At 46.2% G+C, this 19,715-nt stretch overlaps 4 protein-coding genes across 4 annotated transcripts in view; 1 reads left to right on the forward strand and 3 right to left on the reverse strand.

Moving 5' to 3' along the window:
- The window catches only part of LOC309550783 (uncharacterized protein), a 492,521-nt gene that overhangs the window by 175,208 nt on the left and 297,598 nt on the right, over positions 1-19,715 (forward strand). The window lies entirely within an intron of this gene.
- Positions 1-19,715, reverse strand: part of LOC309550275 (oocyte zinc finger protein XlCOF8.4-like) — a gene marked incomplete at its 3' end in the record, with an annotated part of 117,752 nt that overhangs the window by 55,717 nt on the left and 42,320 nt on the right. The gene's annotated exons all lie outside the window — the stretch shown is intronic.
- The window catches only part of LOC309549941 (uncharacterized protein), a gene marked incomplete at its 5' end in the record, with an annotated part of 97,866 nt that overhangs the window by 44,273 nt on the left and 33,878 nt on the right, over positions 1-19,715 (reverse strand). Inside the window, one exon of the mRNA XM_082250423.1 lies at positions 19,172-19,467. Within this exon, the coding sequence (XP_082106549.1) occupies positions 19,172-19,467 (296 nt within the window). The remainder of the gene's footprint in view (positions 1-19,171; positions 19,468-19,715) is intronic.
- Positions 1-19,715, reverse strand: part of LOC309549942 (uncharacterized protein) — a gene marked incomplete at its 3' end in the record, with an annotated part of 56,377 nt that overhangs the window by 6,155 nt on the left and 30,507 nt on the right. The window lies entirely within an intron of this gene.

The raw sequence follows: 19,715 nt of genomic DNA on the forward strand, positions 1-19,715 counted from the left end.
AATATACTGTATATAAATCAGAACTACCAATAATTGTCACTCATCTACCTGATGATGGTGAGGGACGGTGTGACCTTCCTGTGTGGAATCCCGGGAATACAGAGGATGGGGACATCTCTCTGGTGGGTTTCTGTAGCTGGATGACTCCTCCATGGTGTCCTGGTACAGATCTTTGTATTCTTTTAGAAACTCTGACTCCTCCATCACCCCATCCTCATCATCCTCCTCTTTTATCTCTTCTTTAACCTTAACTTTAGACACTCTCAGGTTTCCACTCTGAATATATAATAAAAATGACATCAATGGTAACAATGCAGATAATGTACAGATCCTAATGATACTATCAGTGATTGTTCCTCATCTACCTGATGGTGAGGGATGGTGTGACCTTCCTGTGTGGAATCCCGGGAATACAGAGGACGGGGACATCTCTCTGGTGGGTTCCCATTACTGGATCCATCTGTAGGAAACACACACACTGACTGAATACATTGTTTCTATGTGTTTATCAGATGATGGGGGGATCTAGGTGGACCCTCCGTACTGCTCTCTCCTTTACAATAAAGTCTCCTCTTACCCGGTGATGTGAGGGGCGGCTGATTCTCCATCATGATGTCCTTGTAGAGATCCTTGTGTCCTTCTAAATACTCCCACTCCTCCATGGAGAAATAGACAGTGACATCCTGACACCTTATAGGAACCTGACACACACAATGATACAGTCACCATCCAGACACATCCCTTGTCTGTTACTGGATAATGTCCCAGAATTCCCAGCACCGCTCACCTCTCCTCCATGATCTCTCTGGGGACTTCTAGAATCTTCTTTGTATTTCTCTATTCTATCAGGGGGGAGGTGGAGGCAATGTGATGGTCATATGATCTCCAGACTTCACAGGAGGAAAACTCTAGATCTGAACACAAATAGTAAAATCAAATGAAATTCCCAGAATCCTCCTCACCTCACCATTCAGGTTTCCATTTGATTAAAGCCCCACCTCAGACTGAGGTACAATTTACCCACACAGGACCCCCACACTGCGCAGGGTAAAAGCTTGTTGCAGACATTCGGACATCATTACATACAACGCAGGACCAACAGACCCACTTTGCTAGTGAGGATGCCAAGGGTCCGCCCACATCCTAAGAGCATGAGAAAAAAAAGACAGATGGAGGGACATGGGGGGGGGGGGGGGGGAGCTGTGAGGTCAGAGTGATATCATAGGACATATAGACACTGGAGGAACATTTGGAAGGGGAGATGTGAGGGGCCCTCTATATGAGTCTCCTGTGCAAACCAAATCATTGTTTCTGGGTGCCTCCCACTTCTCCTAAAATGAAGAGTGAACTTTGACCTTTACCATACAGAAATCTGTTAGGAATGTGTGAAAGTAAGCTTTCATGTGAGCAGGTGACGTGCGGAGGAACGGAGTGTAAATAGCAGACAATTTTCTCCAGAGTCCCTAATGGTGGGGATGGATTTTGCTGCATGCTGGTACCAACTCCCCCCCCCCCCCCCCCCCAGGGTCACTGCAGGTGTGGATAAAAGCTGTGTAAGAGGATATGGAGGAGAGATGGGGAGGAGATCCAGGAATCAGGATAAAGGTCAGGACAAGCAACAGACGAGCGCATCCAAGAGATGAAGCCGGGGTCACTACACAGAAAATCAATGCAAGGAAACAACAGGCAGGACGAGGAATAGCAAGAAGGAGCTCAGAGACAAATGAGAATATTGCTCAGCCAATGGGAGATTATCTCAGCATGACTTACATAATGAAGGAGATGAGGGGGAGGGGAGGTGACCATAGATACATGGAAATTCAGATGGTTCAGCAGGGATCGGTCACATTTCCATCCATGTGTGGTCAGCTTTGGAAGCAAGATATATTAATAATCAACTGATCCCCTTGAAGGGGTTAATCTACTTATTACCTCCTCTGCCACCAAATCCTGCTGTGTCTCCCTCTACATTCTATGGAACGTCCTCTTTACCTAACATCACTTCCTGTCTGTATTCCATAGAGACTTCCTGTCTGGGTAGAAGAGAGATCACCACCTTGTGGAGCTCAGAGGAACTGCAGCCCTGAGAACCGTCTGGTAGTGTGAACACGGCCTTGTGCTGTGTGTGTATGTACTGTATATCCTTCCCCTTTCTCTCCTCCCTGAGTGTGTATGAAGAGGCGGAGCTCCTGCTGGAACAGCGGTCGGAGGAGGAAGCCGAGTCTAGGAGGGAGACTGACAGAAAGCGCAGCAGGAGTGAGCGAGGAGGATCCAGTTCCTTTGCCATCGGAGGTGAGGAGAGTGTGAAGGATGTTTGTGACTCTGGTAGCTGAAAAGCTGGGAGTCATATTGCTCTGGTGAATGGGGAAGCACTACTAAGGGGGCGCCCTCACCATCACGTGTGTAAGAGGTGGAAGAAGGCGTGGCTACGCTACAGCTGGCACAGTTTGGAGCACGGAGAACTTTCACACCTTATCAACTTTTCATTCATTTGTGGACTTTTATGGAGCAACAGAACTTTGTTGAAGTAGATGCAAAGTGGAAGCAGTGGACTTGCAGAGAACACTATATTGAGCACAAAATATTGTATGATTACATGAATCTGCACAGGTTTTTACTATAGAAAATATTATAATATAATGAAGTAGGTGTAAAGTGCAAGCAGTGGATCTGCAGGGAACAGCATCTTGAGCACAAAGCACTTTATGTTGTATATGAATTTGCACATGGATCAGTTTACTTCATTTATTGATAAACACCATAAGATGAATGAAGTAGGTGTAAATCTAGACCTAGGGAACACAAGGGAGGTGGAGTGGGAATCCTCCTATCCTCACAGAGCACCTTCCAGGTTCTTCCCTCTCATCATTTGAAGCTCACTGTATACGTCTATTTTCTCCAATCTCCTCAAGAATTGCTGTGATCTATCGGCCCGCTGGACCGGTATTAACTTTCCTTGATGACTTCTCTGCCTGGCTGCCCTACTTTCTCTCTTCTGAAATCTCCACAATCATTCTCAGAGACTTCCCTGTTAACCACTTGCCTACTGTGCACTTAAACCCCCTTCCCATACAGACCAATTTTTAACTTTCAGAGCTCTCACACTTTGAATGACAATTGCGCGGTCATGCTACACTGTACCCATATGAAATTGTTATCATTTTTTCACACAAATAGAGCTTTCTTTTGGTGGTATTTAATCATCTCTGAGTTTTTTATTTTTTACAAAAAAAAAAAAATAAAGACTGAAAATATTGAAAAAAAAAAAGTTTTTCTTATTTTCTGCAAGTAAATTTTGAAAATAAATAAATTTCTCTCCTTCACTGATGTGCGCTGATGAGGCGGCACTGATAGGCTGCACTGATGGGCCCTAATGAGGTGGCACTTATGGGCACTGATGAGGTGGCACTGATGAGGAGGTACTAATATGCCGCACTGATGAGCACTGATAGGCGGCACTGATGAGCACTGATAGGCGGCACAGCTGGGCACTGAGAGGTGGCACTGCTGGGCACTGAGAGGTGGCACTGACGGGCGGCACTGATGGGCACTGATAGTACGCTGTACCTTGTGGCATTGCCACCAGATATGGTACATCGGTTCTTCCTGACCACAGCCACAAAAGCACAATGGGGACGCCTAGGGTACATAAGTAGCTAGCAGCAACGGCACCATATACCACCGGAGAAGCACTTTATAGTTTGCCTCTATGATGGAAGTGTTGATTAACGATCTCGAAGCATCCTGGGCCATAAGTTACCAGTCGTCCGGCTCACTGCTGTCGTGTATATCTGCTTCCCACTGCACCATATAGGTCAACTTAGTAGAAAAGTCTCTCAATATATCATATAGATCAGATATATGGCTGTTTGACTTATCAAACTTCTGACATAAAAGTTCCATGGGGGACACCGTGACTATATCAGAGTGCTGTGACAGGGTGCGCAAGAAATTCGTGATTTGAGTAAAGCGGAAGGATTCAGACAAAGGCATGGCATATTTCTCAATTAACTTCTGTCTTGTTAAGATACCCCTGTGATCGCAAAAATCTGCTATGCGTATGAGACCTTTGTTGGTCCACCATGAAAATGCTCTGTTATTGAGTATAGGAGCCAAGGGGGTGTGAGGTGATTTGAAGTTGTGAAATTTTGACAGTCTATCTCAGATGTCCAGTGAATGAGATAAGGCCGGGCATAGAATCGGGGGACATTCCCTTGGTGGAAGCCATAGAATATGAGAGACCAGTTTGTCAGGGACTGAGCGTGCCTCCAACTGCATCCAAATAGTACGGGATTGGGTAGAGTGAAATTTTGCCAATTGGGCCAATTATGCAGCGTAGTAATATTTCAACAGATCTGGTATTCCCAGGCCGCCCCGTCTTCTAGGTGCATACAGCGTATGTCTATTCACCCTAGGCCTCTTTTTCCCCCAAATAAAAGATAGCATTTTACCTTGAAACGTCTTCACTTCAGATCTACACAGTGCTATTGGTAGTGTACAAAACAAATACAACACCTTTGGGAGGATATTCATCTTTACCGGGTGTAGTCTGCCAAACCACAAGGGAGGATGAAGCAACCAACTATCCATGTCAGTCAGTAGACGAGTAAAAAGGGGTGGGTAGTTTCTGGAATATAGCGTGGGTAAGGATGCTGACAAGTGTATGCCGAGGTAAAGTAATGCCTCTGATTGCCAAATGAAATTGTAGGATTGATTCAGAGTAGAGACCGTTGCCTCCTCAAGAGATATATTCATAGCTTGTGACTTAGCATGGTTCGTTTTCAAGCCCGATATCTTTGCAAATTTTTCAAGTAGTCACATGCACTATATTTAAAGGAATTTTTTTTTTTCCATTTTTAGCATTAATTAAAATCACTGCTCCTTTAAAAATATTTTGTAAAAAAAAAAAAAAATTGCAAACATGAAAAAAGAAAAGAAAAACACGAACACAGAAATTTCGGGTGTTTGGTGAACACCCAAACAGACGATGTTCAAGCCGAACTTTAGTGATGTCGCAAACATAAAATTCGCTGTTCGCGAACGCGAACATCGGCGAATGTTCGCGAACCGGCGAACATTGCGAACCGCCATAGACTTTAATAGGCAGGTGAATTTTAAAACCCACAGGGACTCTTTCTGGCCACAATAGTAATGGAAAAGTTGTTTCAAGGGGACAAACACCTGGACTGTGGCATGCCGGAGAGGGATCACACAAAAAAAAGTTCTTAAAAATTGTAATTTTTTGATAGAGAGCCAATTATTGGAAAAATTAAAAAAACATAAAAATAAAAAATTTCTTTGGATTTAGCATCTGGGGGGTCTAAAAAGTGTACCTGTGAAGTTTCAGCTCTGTAGCATGTCCGGAACCAGAAAAAATACGAATTAGGGTTAGGGCTAGGGTTAGGGTTAGGGTTAGGGTTAGGGTTAGGGTTATTTTTATGGCTAGGCTTAGAGGGTTAGGGTTAAGGTTAGAGGGTTAGGGTTATGGTTATGGTTAGAGGGTTAGGGTTAGGTTTAGTGTTAGGGGCTAGGGTTAGGGTTACGGTGAGATACTTAGGGTTAGAGTTAGTAGCCCTACCCCTACCCCTCTAACTCTAGCCCTAAGTAGTGTTGAGCGAACACGGACTGTATTATTCGTGTTCGTACCGAATAATTGGATTTTTGTTACCCGAACACGGACACTTTACTGTATATTCGGGTAAAAATCTGTGTTCGGTCGTTTTATTTCCGGGTTTTGCATGCTTTGGCGCTCTTTTCATGGCGGGCTTTCAACAGCCAATCAACAATCGTTTAACTGGTGTGCCTTAAGCCATCCCAGCCATGCCTGCAAATGTCTCAGTAGCTGTGATTGGCCGTCTGAAGCATGTGACCAAGTCTTTATAAGTTCGAGGCAGCCGCAGCGGCGTCATTATGCTGCTTAGATCAGGGACAGAGCACACATCAACGTGCTGGCTGCTGATTAGGGAAAGATAGGCAGGAAAAAATCATTTGTGTCCGGATAGAATTGAGGGACAGGTCGGAGTGTTTAGGCAGGGCGAGTTGTAGGCATTTTAGGGATAGAGTCTGCTGAATTATAGGGTCAGTGTGTTCTACAAACTACAATCGATATTGCTGTGTGGGGTGGGGTCTGCACTTAGTTCTCCTGATCTACGATCTCTTCTCAATCCTGTTAGGGACAGTCTGCTGAATTTTAGGGAAAGTGTGTTCTACAAACTACAATCGATATTGCTGTGTGGTGTGGGATAGGAGATAGGCAGGTGTCAGTGATCCACATCCATTTTTCTGTGTGTGGGCTGCAGTGAACACAATCTTTTTGGGGTGCAGTGAACACAATCCTTTTGGAGTGCAGTGAACAAAATCTTTGTGGGGTGCAGTGAACAAAACCTTTGTGGGGGTACAGTGAACACAATCTTTGTGGGGTGCAGTGAAGACAATCCTTGTGGGGTGCAGTGAAGACAATCCTTGTGGGGTGCAGTGAACAAAATCTTTGGGGGTACAGTGAAGACAATCCTTGTGGGGTGCAGTGAAGACAATCCTTGTGGGGTGCAGTGAAGACAATCCTTGTGGGGTGCAGTGAACAAAATCTTTGGGGGGTACAGTGAACACAATCTTTGTGGGGTGCAGTGAACAAAACCTTTGTGGGGTACAGTGAACACAATCTTTGTGGGGTGCAGTGAACACAATCTTTGTGGGGTGCAGTGAAGACAATCCTTTTGGAGTGCAGTGAACACAATCTTTGTGGGGTACAGTGAACACAATCTTTGTGGGGTGCAGTGAACAAAACCTTTGTGGGGTACAGTGAACACAATCTTTGTGGGGTGCAGTGAACACAATCTTTGTGGGGTGCAGTGAACAAAACCTTTGTGGGGTGCAGTGAACACAACCTTTGTGGGGTACAGTGAACACAATCTTTGTGGGGTGCAGTGAACAAAACCTTTGTGGGGTACAGTGAACACAATCTTTGTGGGGTACAGTGAACACAATCTTTGTGGGGTGCAGTGAACAAAACCTTTGTGGGGTACAGTGAACACAATCTTTGTGGGGTGCAGTGAACAAAACCTTTGTGGGGTACAGTGAACACAATCTTTGTGGGGTGCAGTGAAGACAATCCTTTTGGAGTGCAGTGAACAAAATCTTTGTGGGGTACAGTGAACACAATCTTTGTGGGGTGCAGTGAACAAAATCTTTGTGGGGTACAGTGAACACAATCTTTGTGGGGTGCAGTGAAGACAATCCTTGTGGGGTGCAGTGAAGACAATCCTTGTGGGGTGCAGTGAACAAAATCTTTGGGGGGTACAGTGAACACAATCTTTGTGGGGTGCAGTGAACAAAACCTTTGTGGGGTACAGTGAACACAATCTTTGTGGGGTGCAGTGAACAAAACCTTTGTGGGGTACAGTGAACACAATCTTTGTGGGGTGCAGTGAAGACAATCCTTTTGGAGTGCAGTGAACACAATCTTTGTGGGGTACAGTGAACACAATCTTTGTGGGGTACAGTGAACACAATCTTTGTGGGGTGCAGTGAACACAATCTTTGTGGGGTGCAGTGAACAAAACCTTTGTGGGGTGCAGTGAACACAACCTTTGTGGGGTACAGTGAACACAATCTTTGTGGGGTGCAGTGAACAAAACCTTTGTGGGGTACAGTGAACACAATCTTTGTGGGGTACAGTGAACACAATCTTTGTGGGGTGCAGTGAACAAAACCTTTGTGGGGTACAGTGAACACAATCTTTGTGGGGTGCAGTGAACAAAACCTTTGTGGTGTACAGTGAACACAATCTTTGTGGGGTGCAGTGAAGACAATCCTTTTGGAGTGCAGTGAACAAAATCTTTGTGGGGTACAGTGAACACAATCTTTGTGGGGTGCAGTGAACAAAATCTTTGTGGGGTACAGTGAACACAATCTTTGTGGGGTGCAGTGAAGACAATCCTTGTGGGGTGCAGTGAAGACAATCCTTGTGGGGTGCAGTGAACAAAATCTTTGGGGGGTACAGTGAACACAATCTTTGTGGGGTGCAGTGAACACAATCTTTGTGGGGTGCAGTGAACACAATCTTTGTGGGGTGCAGTGAAGACAATCCTTTTGGAGTGCAGTGAACACAATCTTTGTGGGGTGCAGTGAAGACAATCTTTGTGGGGTGCAGTGAAGACAATCTTTGTGGGGTGCAGTGAAGACAATCCTTGTGGGGTGCAGTGAAGACAATCCTTGTGGGGTGCAGTGAACAAAATCTTTGGTGGGTACAGTGAACACAATCTTTGTGGGGTGCAGTGAACAAAACCTTTGTGGGGTACAGTGAACACAATCTTTGTGGGGTGCAGTGAAGACAATCCTTTTGGAGTGCAGTGAACACAATCTTTGTGGGGTACAGTGAACACAACCTTTGTGGGGTGCAGTGAACAAAACCTTTGTGGGGTGCAGTGAACAAAACCTTTGTGGGGTACAGTGAACACAATCTTTGTGGGGTGCAGTGAACACAATCTTTGTGGGGTGCAATGAACACAACCTTTGTGGGGTACAGTGAACACAATCTTTGTGGGGTGCAGTGAACAAAACCTTTGTGGGGTACAGTGAACACAATCTTTGTGGGGTACAGTGAACACAATCTTTGTGGGGTGCAGTGAACAAAACCTTTGTGGGGTACAGTGAACACAATCTTTGTGGGGTGCAGTGAACAAAACCTTTGTCGGGTACAGTGAACACAATCTTTGTGGGGTGCAGAGAAGACAATCCTTTTGGGGTGCAGTGAACACAATCTTTGTGGGGTACAGTGAACACAATCTTTGTGGGGTGCAGTGAACACAATCTTTGTGGGGTGCAGTGAACAAAACCTTTGTGGGGTGCAGTGAACACAATCTTTGTGGGGTGCAGTGAACAAAACCTTTGTGGGGTACAGTGAACACAATCTTTGTGGGGTGCAGTGAAGACAATCCTTTTGGAGTGCAGTGAACACAATCTTTGTGGGGTACAGTGAACACAATCTTTGTGGGGTACAGTGAACACAATCTTTGGGGGGTGCAGAGAAGACAATCCTTTTGGGGTGCAGTGAACACAATCTTTGTGGGGTACAGTGAACACAATCTTTGTGGGGTGCAGTGAACAAAATCTTTGGGGGGTACAGTGAACACAATCTTTGTGGGGTGCAGTGAACAAAACCTTTGTGGGGTACAGTGAACACAATCTTTGTGGGGTGCAGTGAACAAAACCTTTGTGGGGTACAGTGAACACAATCTTTGTGGGGTACAGTGAACACAATCTCATACTTCTGAAGCTTTGAGGGTGCTGCCTGTTCTATACTCCTCCTCCTCCTCCTCCTCCTCATCCATCCTTTTAGGTGTACAAACAATAGTAATTGGGGCCTAGTGTGCTTCTGTACGTGTGAGATACATACACTTTTTTTGATCATATTTCCTATTCCGCTATTCAATAAAAACCTTTGGGGCTCAATTAAATTGCGGAATAGTCTGTGTCGGTACGTGTGAGATCCACCTTTCCAAGTTTTTGGGGTTCATCTCATACTTCTGAAGCTTTGAGGGTGCTGCCTGTTCTATACTCCTCCTCCTCCTCCTCCTCATCCATCCTTTTAGGTGTACAAACAATAGTAATTGGGGCCTAGTGTGCTTCTGTACGTGTGAAAAACATACACTTTTTTTGATCATATTTCCTATTCCGTTATTCAATAAAAACCTTTGGGGCTCAATTAAATTGCGGAATAGTCTGTGTCGGTACGTGTGAGATCCACATTTCCAAGTTTTTGGGGTTCATCTCATACTTCTGAAGCTTTGAGGGTGCTGCCTGTTCTATACTCCTCCTCCTCCTCTTCCTCATCCATCCTTTTAGGTGTACAAACAATAGTAATTGGGGCCTAGTGTGCTTCTGTACATGTGAAAAACATACACTTTTTTTGATCATATTTCCTATTCCGCTATTCAATAAAAACCTTTGGGGCTCAATTAAATTGCGGAATAGTCTGTGTCGGTACGTGTGAGATCCACATTTCCAAGTTTTTGGGGTTCATCTCATACTTCTGAAGCTTTGAGGGTGCTGCCTGTTCTATACTCCTCCTCCTCCTCCTCCTCCTCCTCCTCCTCCTCATCCATCCTTTTAGGTGTACAAACAATAGTAATTGGGGCCTAGTGTGCTTCTGTACGTGTGAAAAACATACACTTTTTTTTGATCATATTTCCTATTCCGCTATTCAGTAAAAACCTTTGGGGCTCAATTAAATTGCGGAATAGTCTGTGTCTGTACGTGTGAGATCCACCTTTCCAAGTTTTTGGGGTTCATCTCATACTTCTGAAGCTTTGAGGGTGCTGCCTGTTCTATACTCCTCCTCCTCCTCCTCCTCATCCATCCTTTTAGGTGTACAAACAATAGTAATTGGGGCCTAGTGTGCTTCTGTACGTGTGAAAAACATACACTTTTTTTTGATCATATTTCCTATTCCGCTATTCAATAAAAACCTTTGGGGCTCAATTAAATTGCGGAATAGTCTGTGTCGGTACGTGTGAGATCCACCTTTCCAAGTTTTTGGGGTTCATCTCATACTTCTGAAGATTTGAGGGTGCTGCCTGTTCCATACTCCTCTTCCTCATCCTCCCTTTAGGGTAGGAAAAAATTTAATCGGGCCTAGTCTGTGTTTGTACGTGTGAGATACACAGTTTTTTATCCTATTCCGCTATTCAATACACACCCTTTTGGTGTAAAAAACATTAAATTGCGGCATAGTTTGCATATTTGACTGTGAGATACACCCGTGCGATACTGTTGTTCTTTTGTTCCGCTATTCAATAAAGACCTTTCTAGGGCAAGATCTTAAATTTCAGAAATATGAGGAGAGCGTCAAATAGGGGCCGTGGCCTGGGTCGTGGTGGTGCTGCTGCTAGAGCTCCTGTTGCAAGGAGAGGACGTGGTCGATCTGTGCCAGCTACACGCACAAGTGAAACACCTTCCTCAAGTGTGAGTAGGCGACAGAACCTGCATCAGTATTTGGTAGGGCATCATACGCCTCTAGAAGTGATGAGGCCAGAACACAGAGAGGCGATAGTAGATTGGTTTGCTGCTGACAGTGCCTCCAGTTCCTTCACATTGTCTCCCACCCAGTCTACTGCAGAAAGGTCAGAGTTGGCACCTGCAGCCAATGTCCAACCGTCTTTCACCTCACCCCCTTGCAAATCAGGCAAGCAGTCTGAGCCCCAAGCCATAGAGCAGTCTCTTATTCTTTTTGAGGACTCTGTCAGCAGGGTTTCCCAGGGCCATCCACCTAGCCCTGCCCCAGAAGTGGAAGAGATTGAGTGCAGCGATGCCCAACCACTTATTTCTCAAGATGAGTACATGGAAGGACCATCACAGCACGTCTCCGATGATGACGAAACGCAGGTGCCAACTGCTGCGGCGTTCAGCATTGTGGAGACCGACAGGGAGGGCAGGGGTGAAGACTGGGTGGAAGATGATGTGGAGGACGATGAGGTCCTCGACCCCACATGGAATGAAGGTCATGCAGGTGACCTGAGTAGTTTGGAGGAAGAGGCGGTGGTCGCACAGAGCCACCAGCACAGCAGAAGAGGGAGCAGGGTGCAGAAGCGGAGCGGCCGTGCCCTAGACACTACGCCTGCTACTGCCCAACGCAGCAAGGGAACGAGCGCACCAAAGTCAGCTCAAAAGAGTTCTCTAGCGTGGAAGTTCTTTAGAAAATGTGCTGATGACAGGACACGAGTGGTTTGCACCCTGTGCAATCAGAGCCTGAAGCGAGGCATAAACCTTCTCAACCTGAGCACAACCTGCATGATCAGGCATCTAAGTGCAAAGCACGAGCTGCAGTGGAGTACACACCTTCAAAACCAAGAAACGTCTCTGGCTCATCCTGCTTCCTCTTCTGCTGCAGTCTCGGCCGCTCCAGCCACATCTGTAGTGATACCGGCACCTGCCACCCCGCAAACAGACGATCTGTCAGCAACACCACCACCTGGGTCACCAACAACCATCTCCACAATGTTCCGTGGAAGCGTTCAGCTTTCCATCTCCCAAACACTTGAGAGGAAGAGGAAGTACCCCCCTACCCACCCGCGATCCCTGGCCCTGAATGCCAGCATTTCACAATTATTGGCCTTTGAAATGCTGTCATTCCGTCTGGTGGAGACGCCCAGTTTTAAAAAGCTTATGTCGGTGGCTGTCCCACAGTACGTCGTGCCCAGCCGCCACTACTTTTCCAGGCAAGCCATCCCTTCCCTGCACAACCAAGTGGGGGAAAAAATCAGGTGTGCACTGCGCAACGCCATCTGTGCCAAGGTCCACCTAACTACCGATACGTGGACCAGTAAGCACGGTCAGGGGCGTTATATCTCCCTAACGGCACACTGGGTAAATGCAGTGGCGGATGGGCCTGAGGCGGATAGCAATTTGGCACATGTCCTTCCACCACCGAGGATTGCAGGGCGCTTCAGTTTGCCTCCTGTTCCTAACTCATCCTACTCCGCTACCTCATCCTCTACCGCCTCCTCATCCGGACAGCGTAATACCTTCACCACCAACTTCAGCACGGCCAGGGCTAAACGACAGCAGGCAGTTTTACAACTTGCCTGTTTGGGGGACAAACCACACACCGCGCAGGAGTTGTGGAGGAGCATGGAACAGCAGACAAATGAGTGGTTGCTGCCAGCGAGCCTCAAGCCCGGCCTGGTGGTGTGCGATAACGGGCGAAATCTCATAGCAGCTCTGGGCCTAGCCGGTTTGACGCACATCCCTTGCCTGGCGAATGTGCTGAATTTGGTGGTGCAGAGGTTCCTTAAAAACTACCCCGATATGTCAGAGCTGCTGCAGAAAGTGCGGGCCGTCTGTGCGCACTTTCGGCGTTCTCACCCTGCTGCTGCTCGCCTGGCAGGGCTGCAGCGTAACTTCGGCCTTCCCGCTCACCGCCTCATATGTGACGTGCCCACAAGGTGGAACTCCACCTTGCACATGCTGCAAAGACTGTGCGAGCAGCAGCAGGCCATAGTGGAGTTTCAGCTGCAGCACGCACACGTGAGTCGCTCTGCGGAACAGCACCACTTCACCACCAATAACTGGGCCTCCATGCGAGACCTGTGTGCCTTGTTGCGCTGTTTTGAGTACTCCACCAACATGGCCAGTGGCAATGACGCCGTTCTCAGCTTAACTATCCCACTTCTATGCCTCCTTGAAAAAACAATTCGGGCGATGATGGAAGAGGATGTGGCACAGGATGAGGAGGAGGAGGAGGAAGATGAAGAGGTAACATTTCAAAGGCTTTCAGGGCAGTCATTCGCAAGGGGCTCCGAGGGTGGGTTCCTGCACACACAAACGCCAGGGACACAATTGTCCAGCAGGGGCACAGTTCTGGAGGATGAGGAGGATGAGGAGGAGGAGGAGCTGGAGGAGGAGATGGAACCATGTTCACAGCAGGGTGGCACCCAGGCCAGCTCATGGCCATCACTGGTGCGTGGCTGGGGGGATACAGAGGACACGGACGATACACCTCCCACAGAGGACAGCCTTTCGTCGCCTCTGGGCAGCCTGGCACACATGAGCGATTACATGCTGCAGTGTCTCCACAACGACCGCCGAGTTGCCCACATTCTAACTTGTGCTGATTACTGGGTGGGCACGCTGCTGGATCCCCGTTACAAGGACAACGTACCGTCCTTAATTCACTCACTGGAGCGCGATCGCAAGATGCGCGAGTACAAGCGCACGCTGGTAGACGCGATGCTGCTGGCATTCCCATCTGACAGCGGGGCCACAGTGGAAGCACAAGGCAGAGGAGGAGGAGGAGGAGGTCGCCAACTCAACCAGGGCACCGCCAGCACCTCAGAAGGCAGGGTTAGCATGGCCGAAATGTGGAAAAGCTTTGTCAGCACGCCACAACAAACAGCAGCACCAGCAGCTCAGATGGAACGTCTTAGCAGGAGGCAGCATTTTACCAACATGGTGGAGCAGTATGTGTGCACACGCCTACATGTAGTGAATGAGGGGTCTGCCCCCTTCAACTTCTGGGTCTCCAAATTGGGCACATGGCCTGAGCTTGCCCTTTACGCCTTGGAGGTGCTGGCGTGCCCTGCAGCCAGTGTATTATCTGAACGGGTATTTAGCACGGCTGGGGGTGTTATAACAGACAAGCGCAGCCGCCTGTCCAGATACAATGTGGACAAGCTCACGTTCATTAAAATGAACCAGGCATGGATCCCACGGGACTTTTCCGTACCTTGTGCAGAATAGCAATGGATACCGACCTTACCCAGCCATTGTTCCATTTTTGCTCTTTCTCACTCTTTTGGGGTGTACCCTCATTTAAAATTTGTGAAAAGAAGCAGTGTTGGCTACCTCGTCCTCCTCCTCAGGGCCAGATTAACGTAGGGGCTATTGGAGCTGCAGCTCCATGCAGGCCCCTACCTTTTATATAGGCCCCGGGTTGGCCATATTCACTGTGACCGCTCTTCTGTCACTTGTAAACACAGAAGTCTGGCTTCTATGCTCGCTTCCCCAGGCACCACCCTCAGAACCTCCCCACACAGCGCGAAGGCCGGACAAGGAGGGACAGTTGCCGATGCATGGATGTGTTTATGGGCTTCAGAGACAGCATCCCATGTTGAATTAGGCATGCATGGCTGCACCCTTCCTCCTCTGGGTGCATGCCAAGGCACGGCCCTTAAGGCCCTTCAAAATCCTCAGCACCAAGACCATGATGCTCTTAATCCGGCCCTGGTCCTCCTCCACCGCCGCTTCCACCTACACCGCCCATAGGTGTGCGCAGCCTATTGCATTAGGGTGTGCACCCCAAAGTTGAAATACACATGCATGTGTTTGCCTACATGTACATGGCCCCGATACATTACTCTCCCTGCTGGCAAAGAGAAATAGAGCAGAGCAGGTGCGAGGGAGATCTTTCCCATCTCCTCACTGGCAAACAGAGCGATAATGCTATGTGCCCTAGGTGATTAGGGTGTGCCCAGGTACACCAGGCACACCCTGTGCGCACGCCTATGACACCGCCACATCCACCACCACCTCAACCTCCCTCCTACTCCATATGGGCCTCGTCCTTCAGAGATGAAGAACATTGTTTTATTTTTCTGTTTTTTTTTTTTTGTTTTAAGTTATTTCCCTATCCACATTTGTTTGCAGAGCACTTGCCATGCTCTTAACTACGTTTTGCTGCCATTTGCAGCACTCTAGCCCTTTCCATTGGTGTTTTAGAGCCATTTTAGTGCCTTAAAGTTCGGGTCCCCATTGACTTCAATGGGGTTCGGTCGGTGTCCGGGAAAAGTTCGGTAAAAGTCCGGGACACGGACCCGGACTTTTTTTTAAAGTTCGGCCGAACCCGTCGAACACGGACATCTAGGTGTCCGCTCAACCCTAACCCTAAGCACTAAAAATAACCCTAACCTTAGCCCTGACCCTAACCATAGCCCTAACCCTAGCCCTAACCCTAACCCTGATTCTATTTTTTCCAAAGAAATTTTTTTTTTGTTAAGTTTTTTTTTTCCAATAATTGGCTCTCTATCAAAAATGACAATTTTTTTAAGAACTTTTTTTGTGTGATTTAGTGTCTAGGGGGTCTAAAAAGTGTACCTGTGAAGTTTCAGCTCTGTAGCATGTCCAGAACCAGAAAAAAATATAATTTTTCAGTAGAGCAGGGATGGTGGGAACCCCTTTTACACCTATATGATCTTTTTTTTCTGGTTCTGGACATGCTACATATATATATATATATATATATATATATATATATATATATATATATATATATATATATATATATATATATATATATTAAAAAAATACTCAAATACCAGCCCTCAAAAGGGCTTTTGGGGACAATAGATATATATATATATACATATATCACAGAACAAAAAAAATTACACAAATACCAGGAGTGTACCAAGAACACCGGCTAACAAGACCGGGAACTGTCCCCAGCTATAACAGCAGCAGCAGCACCAGCACTTTCCCTGCTCTCAGTAACACAGAAATTATCTAAGATGGATGCTGCCCTTGCTTATTTATAGGAGGTGGGAGGGTGTGGGAGGGAGGTATGCTGATTGGCCTGGAATGTGTCTGCTGACTGTGATGTTCAGGGTCAAAGTTTGCCTCAATGATGATGTATAGGAGGCGGACCGAACATCGCATATGTTCGCCCGCAGCGGCGAACGCGAACGTTCGAAGTTCGCCGGGAACCGTTCGCCGGCGAACCGTTCGGTACATCTCTACCGAACTTATGCCCGTCCCAAACCATTTGCCAATCCCTACTCCCTGGTTATCCCTCAACCGGACTACTGCAACTCCTTCCTCATTGGCTTACATAGGCTATCCCTCCTTCAGTCCCTCATGAATGCTGCAGCCAGACTCCTCCACCTTACAAACCGCTCAGCATCTGCTTCCACTCTCTGCCAATCCCTTCATTGGCTGCCACTTACCCAACAAATTTAATTCACAATACAAACGGTAACTTCCAAAGCCATCCACACAACTCGGCACCCAGCTACACCACTAACCTGGTCTCAATATTCCAACCAAATCATCGTCTTTGATCCTCCCAATATCTTCTACTTTCTAGTTCCCTTGTCACCTCCTCCCACCTCCAGGACTTCTCAGAAGCCTCTCCTATCCTGTGGAAATCCCTACCCCAATCTGCCTCACTATCTCTTACTCTATGCACCTTTAGGTGTTCCCTGAAAACTCATCTCTTCAGAGAAACCTATTCTGCCAGCCCCCCCCCCCATCTAACTGTTGTACTTTTATTTTCTCCATCAGCCCATTCCCCTCAGTTATTACCTTTTGTATCACTTGACCCTCCCTCCTAGATTGTAAGCTCTAAAGAGCAGGACCCTCCGATTCCTCCTGTATTGAATTTTATTATAATTGTACTGTTTGCCCTAACATTGTAGAGCCTGCGCAAACTGCTGGCGCTTTATAAATCCTGTATAATAATAATAATATATGACTGCCTAGTCCAGCCTCTCTCAGCCAGGGTTCCTCCAAAGGTTCCTAGGGGCTCCTTGTCACTTCCTTGGGCTGTATATGGAAGTGTCACCTACCAGCTGTTTCTGGATAATGAAGTTTGTCATCATTGCACGACACACACAATTTTTTTTTCGTTTAATATATTTTTTATTCTAACTTTAATTTTAACAAGAGTGCAAAAAAATTAATAAAAAGGTAAAGGAGGAAATCCAATTGGTCAGGAAAATGACTTGTCTGGAATGTGGAGGCGGAGTCGGTAATAATTTATGTACAATATAATACACAATATGTTACATTATTATAACAAAGTATTGTAGAAAAGATCGCACCATAGAAAATGGGGGAAAGGAGAAAATAAACCCGGATATGAAGGTGACATTTGTGTATGAGGAACACCTTAACAATTACCACCATTTTATTCTCCAGGGCCTCTGCTTTCAGAAAATATATGTTTGGGGGTTTTATCTAATCTTCAGGCCCAAAATCTGCATTTTACCATGTGTGCAAAAATAATGCAAACACAGCTCTGGCAGTGAAAGGGTTAATGTGAGCTAGATGGGATCACTCTGCTGTGGTCACATTAGAGCTCCCCCTAGCTGCAGCCTGGTAATAACCTTGCTAGGAGGTCTATTCACTTATCTGCTCCATACTTCCCATCTTTATATAAACCTCTCCTGACATTTAGGGGTAAATATTAGAACATTTGCATAGCAATTCTCTCAGTGACAATGCATGTACATTCCTTCTGTGTGATTAGGGGAACAATGAATGTTATTAGGGGATTTGCTGAGCTGGTTGAATAGTTCCATTGATTTAAAATGAAAAATGTTGCATTTGGACACTAGATGGCACTAATTGCTATGATTCTTGGCGCCATCTAAAGGCCAAATGTGGTAGTTTTTAGTTGTATATCAATGGTTGGTTTAATCCTATGGTTTTATTTATGTCCTTCATTGTCTTCTGTACTCATAAATGCATAACTAGGATCTCAAAATACCTCAATCAGAAAAATAGTTCAATACCGCATTATGACCACTAGATGGACCCAATGATCATAGGAAATCACTGAATGAAATAAAATAAGACCAACATTTGTCATGGATGAATGAATGCTTGTCATATTTGTTCATCTATTTTATAAAAACTAAACATGTAAGTGAAGTGGTAACTATTGAGCCAATCACTTCATCAAACCACACATAATATCTCCCTTCAAATGGAAAACAGTAATTATTTACAGAAAATCAAACAGTATAAATATTTTCCAACCAATAACCTCCACCCAGACAAGATATGTAGAAATATAAAGACAAGCGGTGTTACCTCTCGTGCCTCACTCCGCCAAGCCACCCAAACCCACACAGGAGCAAAGGAAAGAAGTTCTCACCTAGTTTATCTCTGAGTTCTCCTTCCCTCCTGTTGGGGGATGGGGGAAGGATGGACTGAAGACAGAGAGACACGCTTCGGGGTCACCACTGGTAAGTAGAGCCTTGAAATGAAGGACATCAACTTCAGAATTTCTGTCTTGTCTGTGTAAAGTTTACTGATAAAGATATATGGGATCTCACAGCTTCTAGCTCTGTAACCCGCTATATCATTATCAGTAACCGTCACACAGACAAGCATGACATTCTGAAGGTGATTCCTTCATTTCACGGCTCTACTTACCACTCTACACCCCAAAATTTACTCAGCCAATAAAAAGCCAACACGGTACAACACTTCATCCATGTCTCTGATCATCTCTCATCTCCTTATCAACTGTTTCTTACATGAGGAAGATCAGCCATGGAGTATATCTGAGGTGTATATCAGGGTGTGCTTCTTCCCCACATGTCCACAAACATTCATATAGAAGACATTTCCCACACTCAAGGCACAAATACACCTCGAGGGTTGTGTGGGATCCCTGATGTACAGAAGGACAGGACTTCAGTGAGGAACAATTCCCTCACTCAGGACAAAAAAGCGGCTTCTCCCCCATGTGAGATCGCTGATGTTTGGAAAGAGAGGACTTATCTGAAAAACATTTCCCACATTCAGGACAAGAATACGGCTTCTCCCCAGTGTGAGATCTCTGATGTGTGTAAAGATGGGATGTCTCTGAAAAACATTTCCTGCACTCAGGACAGGAATACGGCTTCTCCCCCGTGTGAAATCTCTGATGGCTGTTAAGATGAGACTTTACTGAAAAACATTTCCCGCACTCAGGACAGGAATGCGGCTTCTCCCCCGTGTGAGATCTCTGATGTGTGTGAAGAAGAGATTCCCGTGAAAAACATTTCCCGCACTCAGGACAGGAATATGGCTTCTCCCCTGTGTGAGATCTCTGATGTGTGAGAAGATGAGACTTCCGTGAAAAACATTCCCCACACTCAGGGCAGGAAAACGGCTTTTCCCCCGTGTGAGACCTCTGATGTTTGTAAAGATTGGACTTCTGTGAAAAACATTTCCCGCACTCAGGACAGGAAAACGGCTTCTCCCCTGTGTGAGATCTCTGATGTATGTAAAGATCAGACTTCTGTGAAAAAGATTTCCCGCACTCAGGACAGGGAAAAGGTTTCTCCCCTGTGTGAGATCGTTTATGCAAATTGAGACCATATTTAGAACAGAAACATTTCCTGCACTCAGCACAGGAATATGGCTTCTCTACCATGTGAGATCTTTTATGCTCATTAAGACGGGCTTTATTATGGAAACACTTCCCGCACTCAGTACAGGAAAACCTCTTA

This window comes from Pelophylax lessonae (assembly GCF_965119305.1).
Source record: "Pelophylax lessonae genome assembly, chromosome: 3".
NCBI classification, from domain to species: domain Eukaryota; kingdom Metazoa; phylum Chordata; class Amphibia; order Anura; family Ranidae; genus Pelophylax; species Pelophylax lessonae.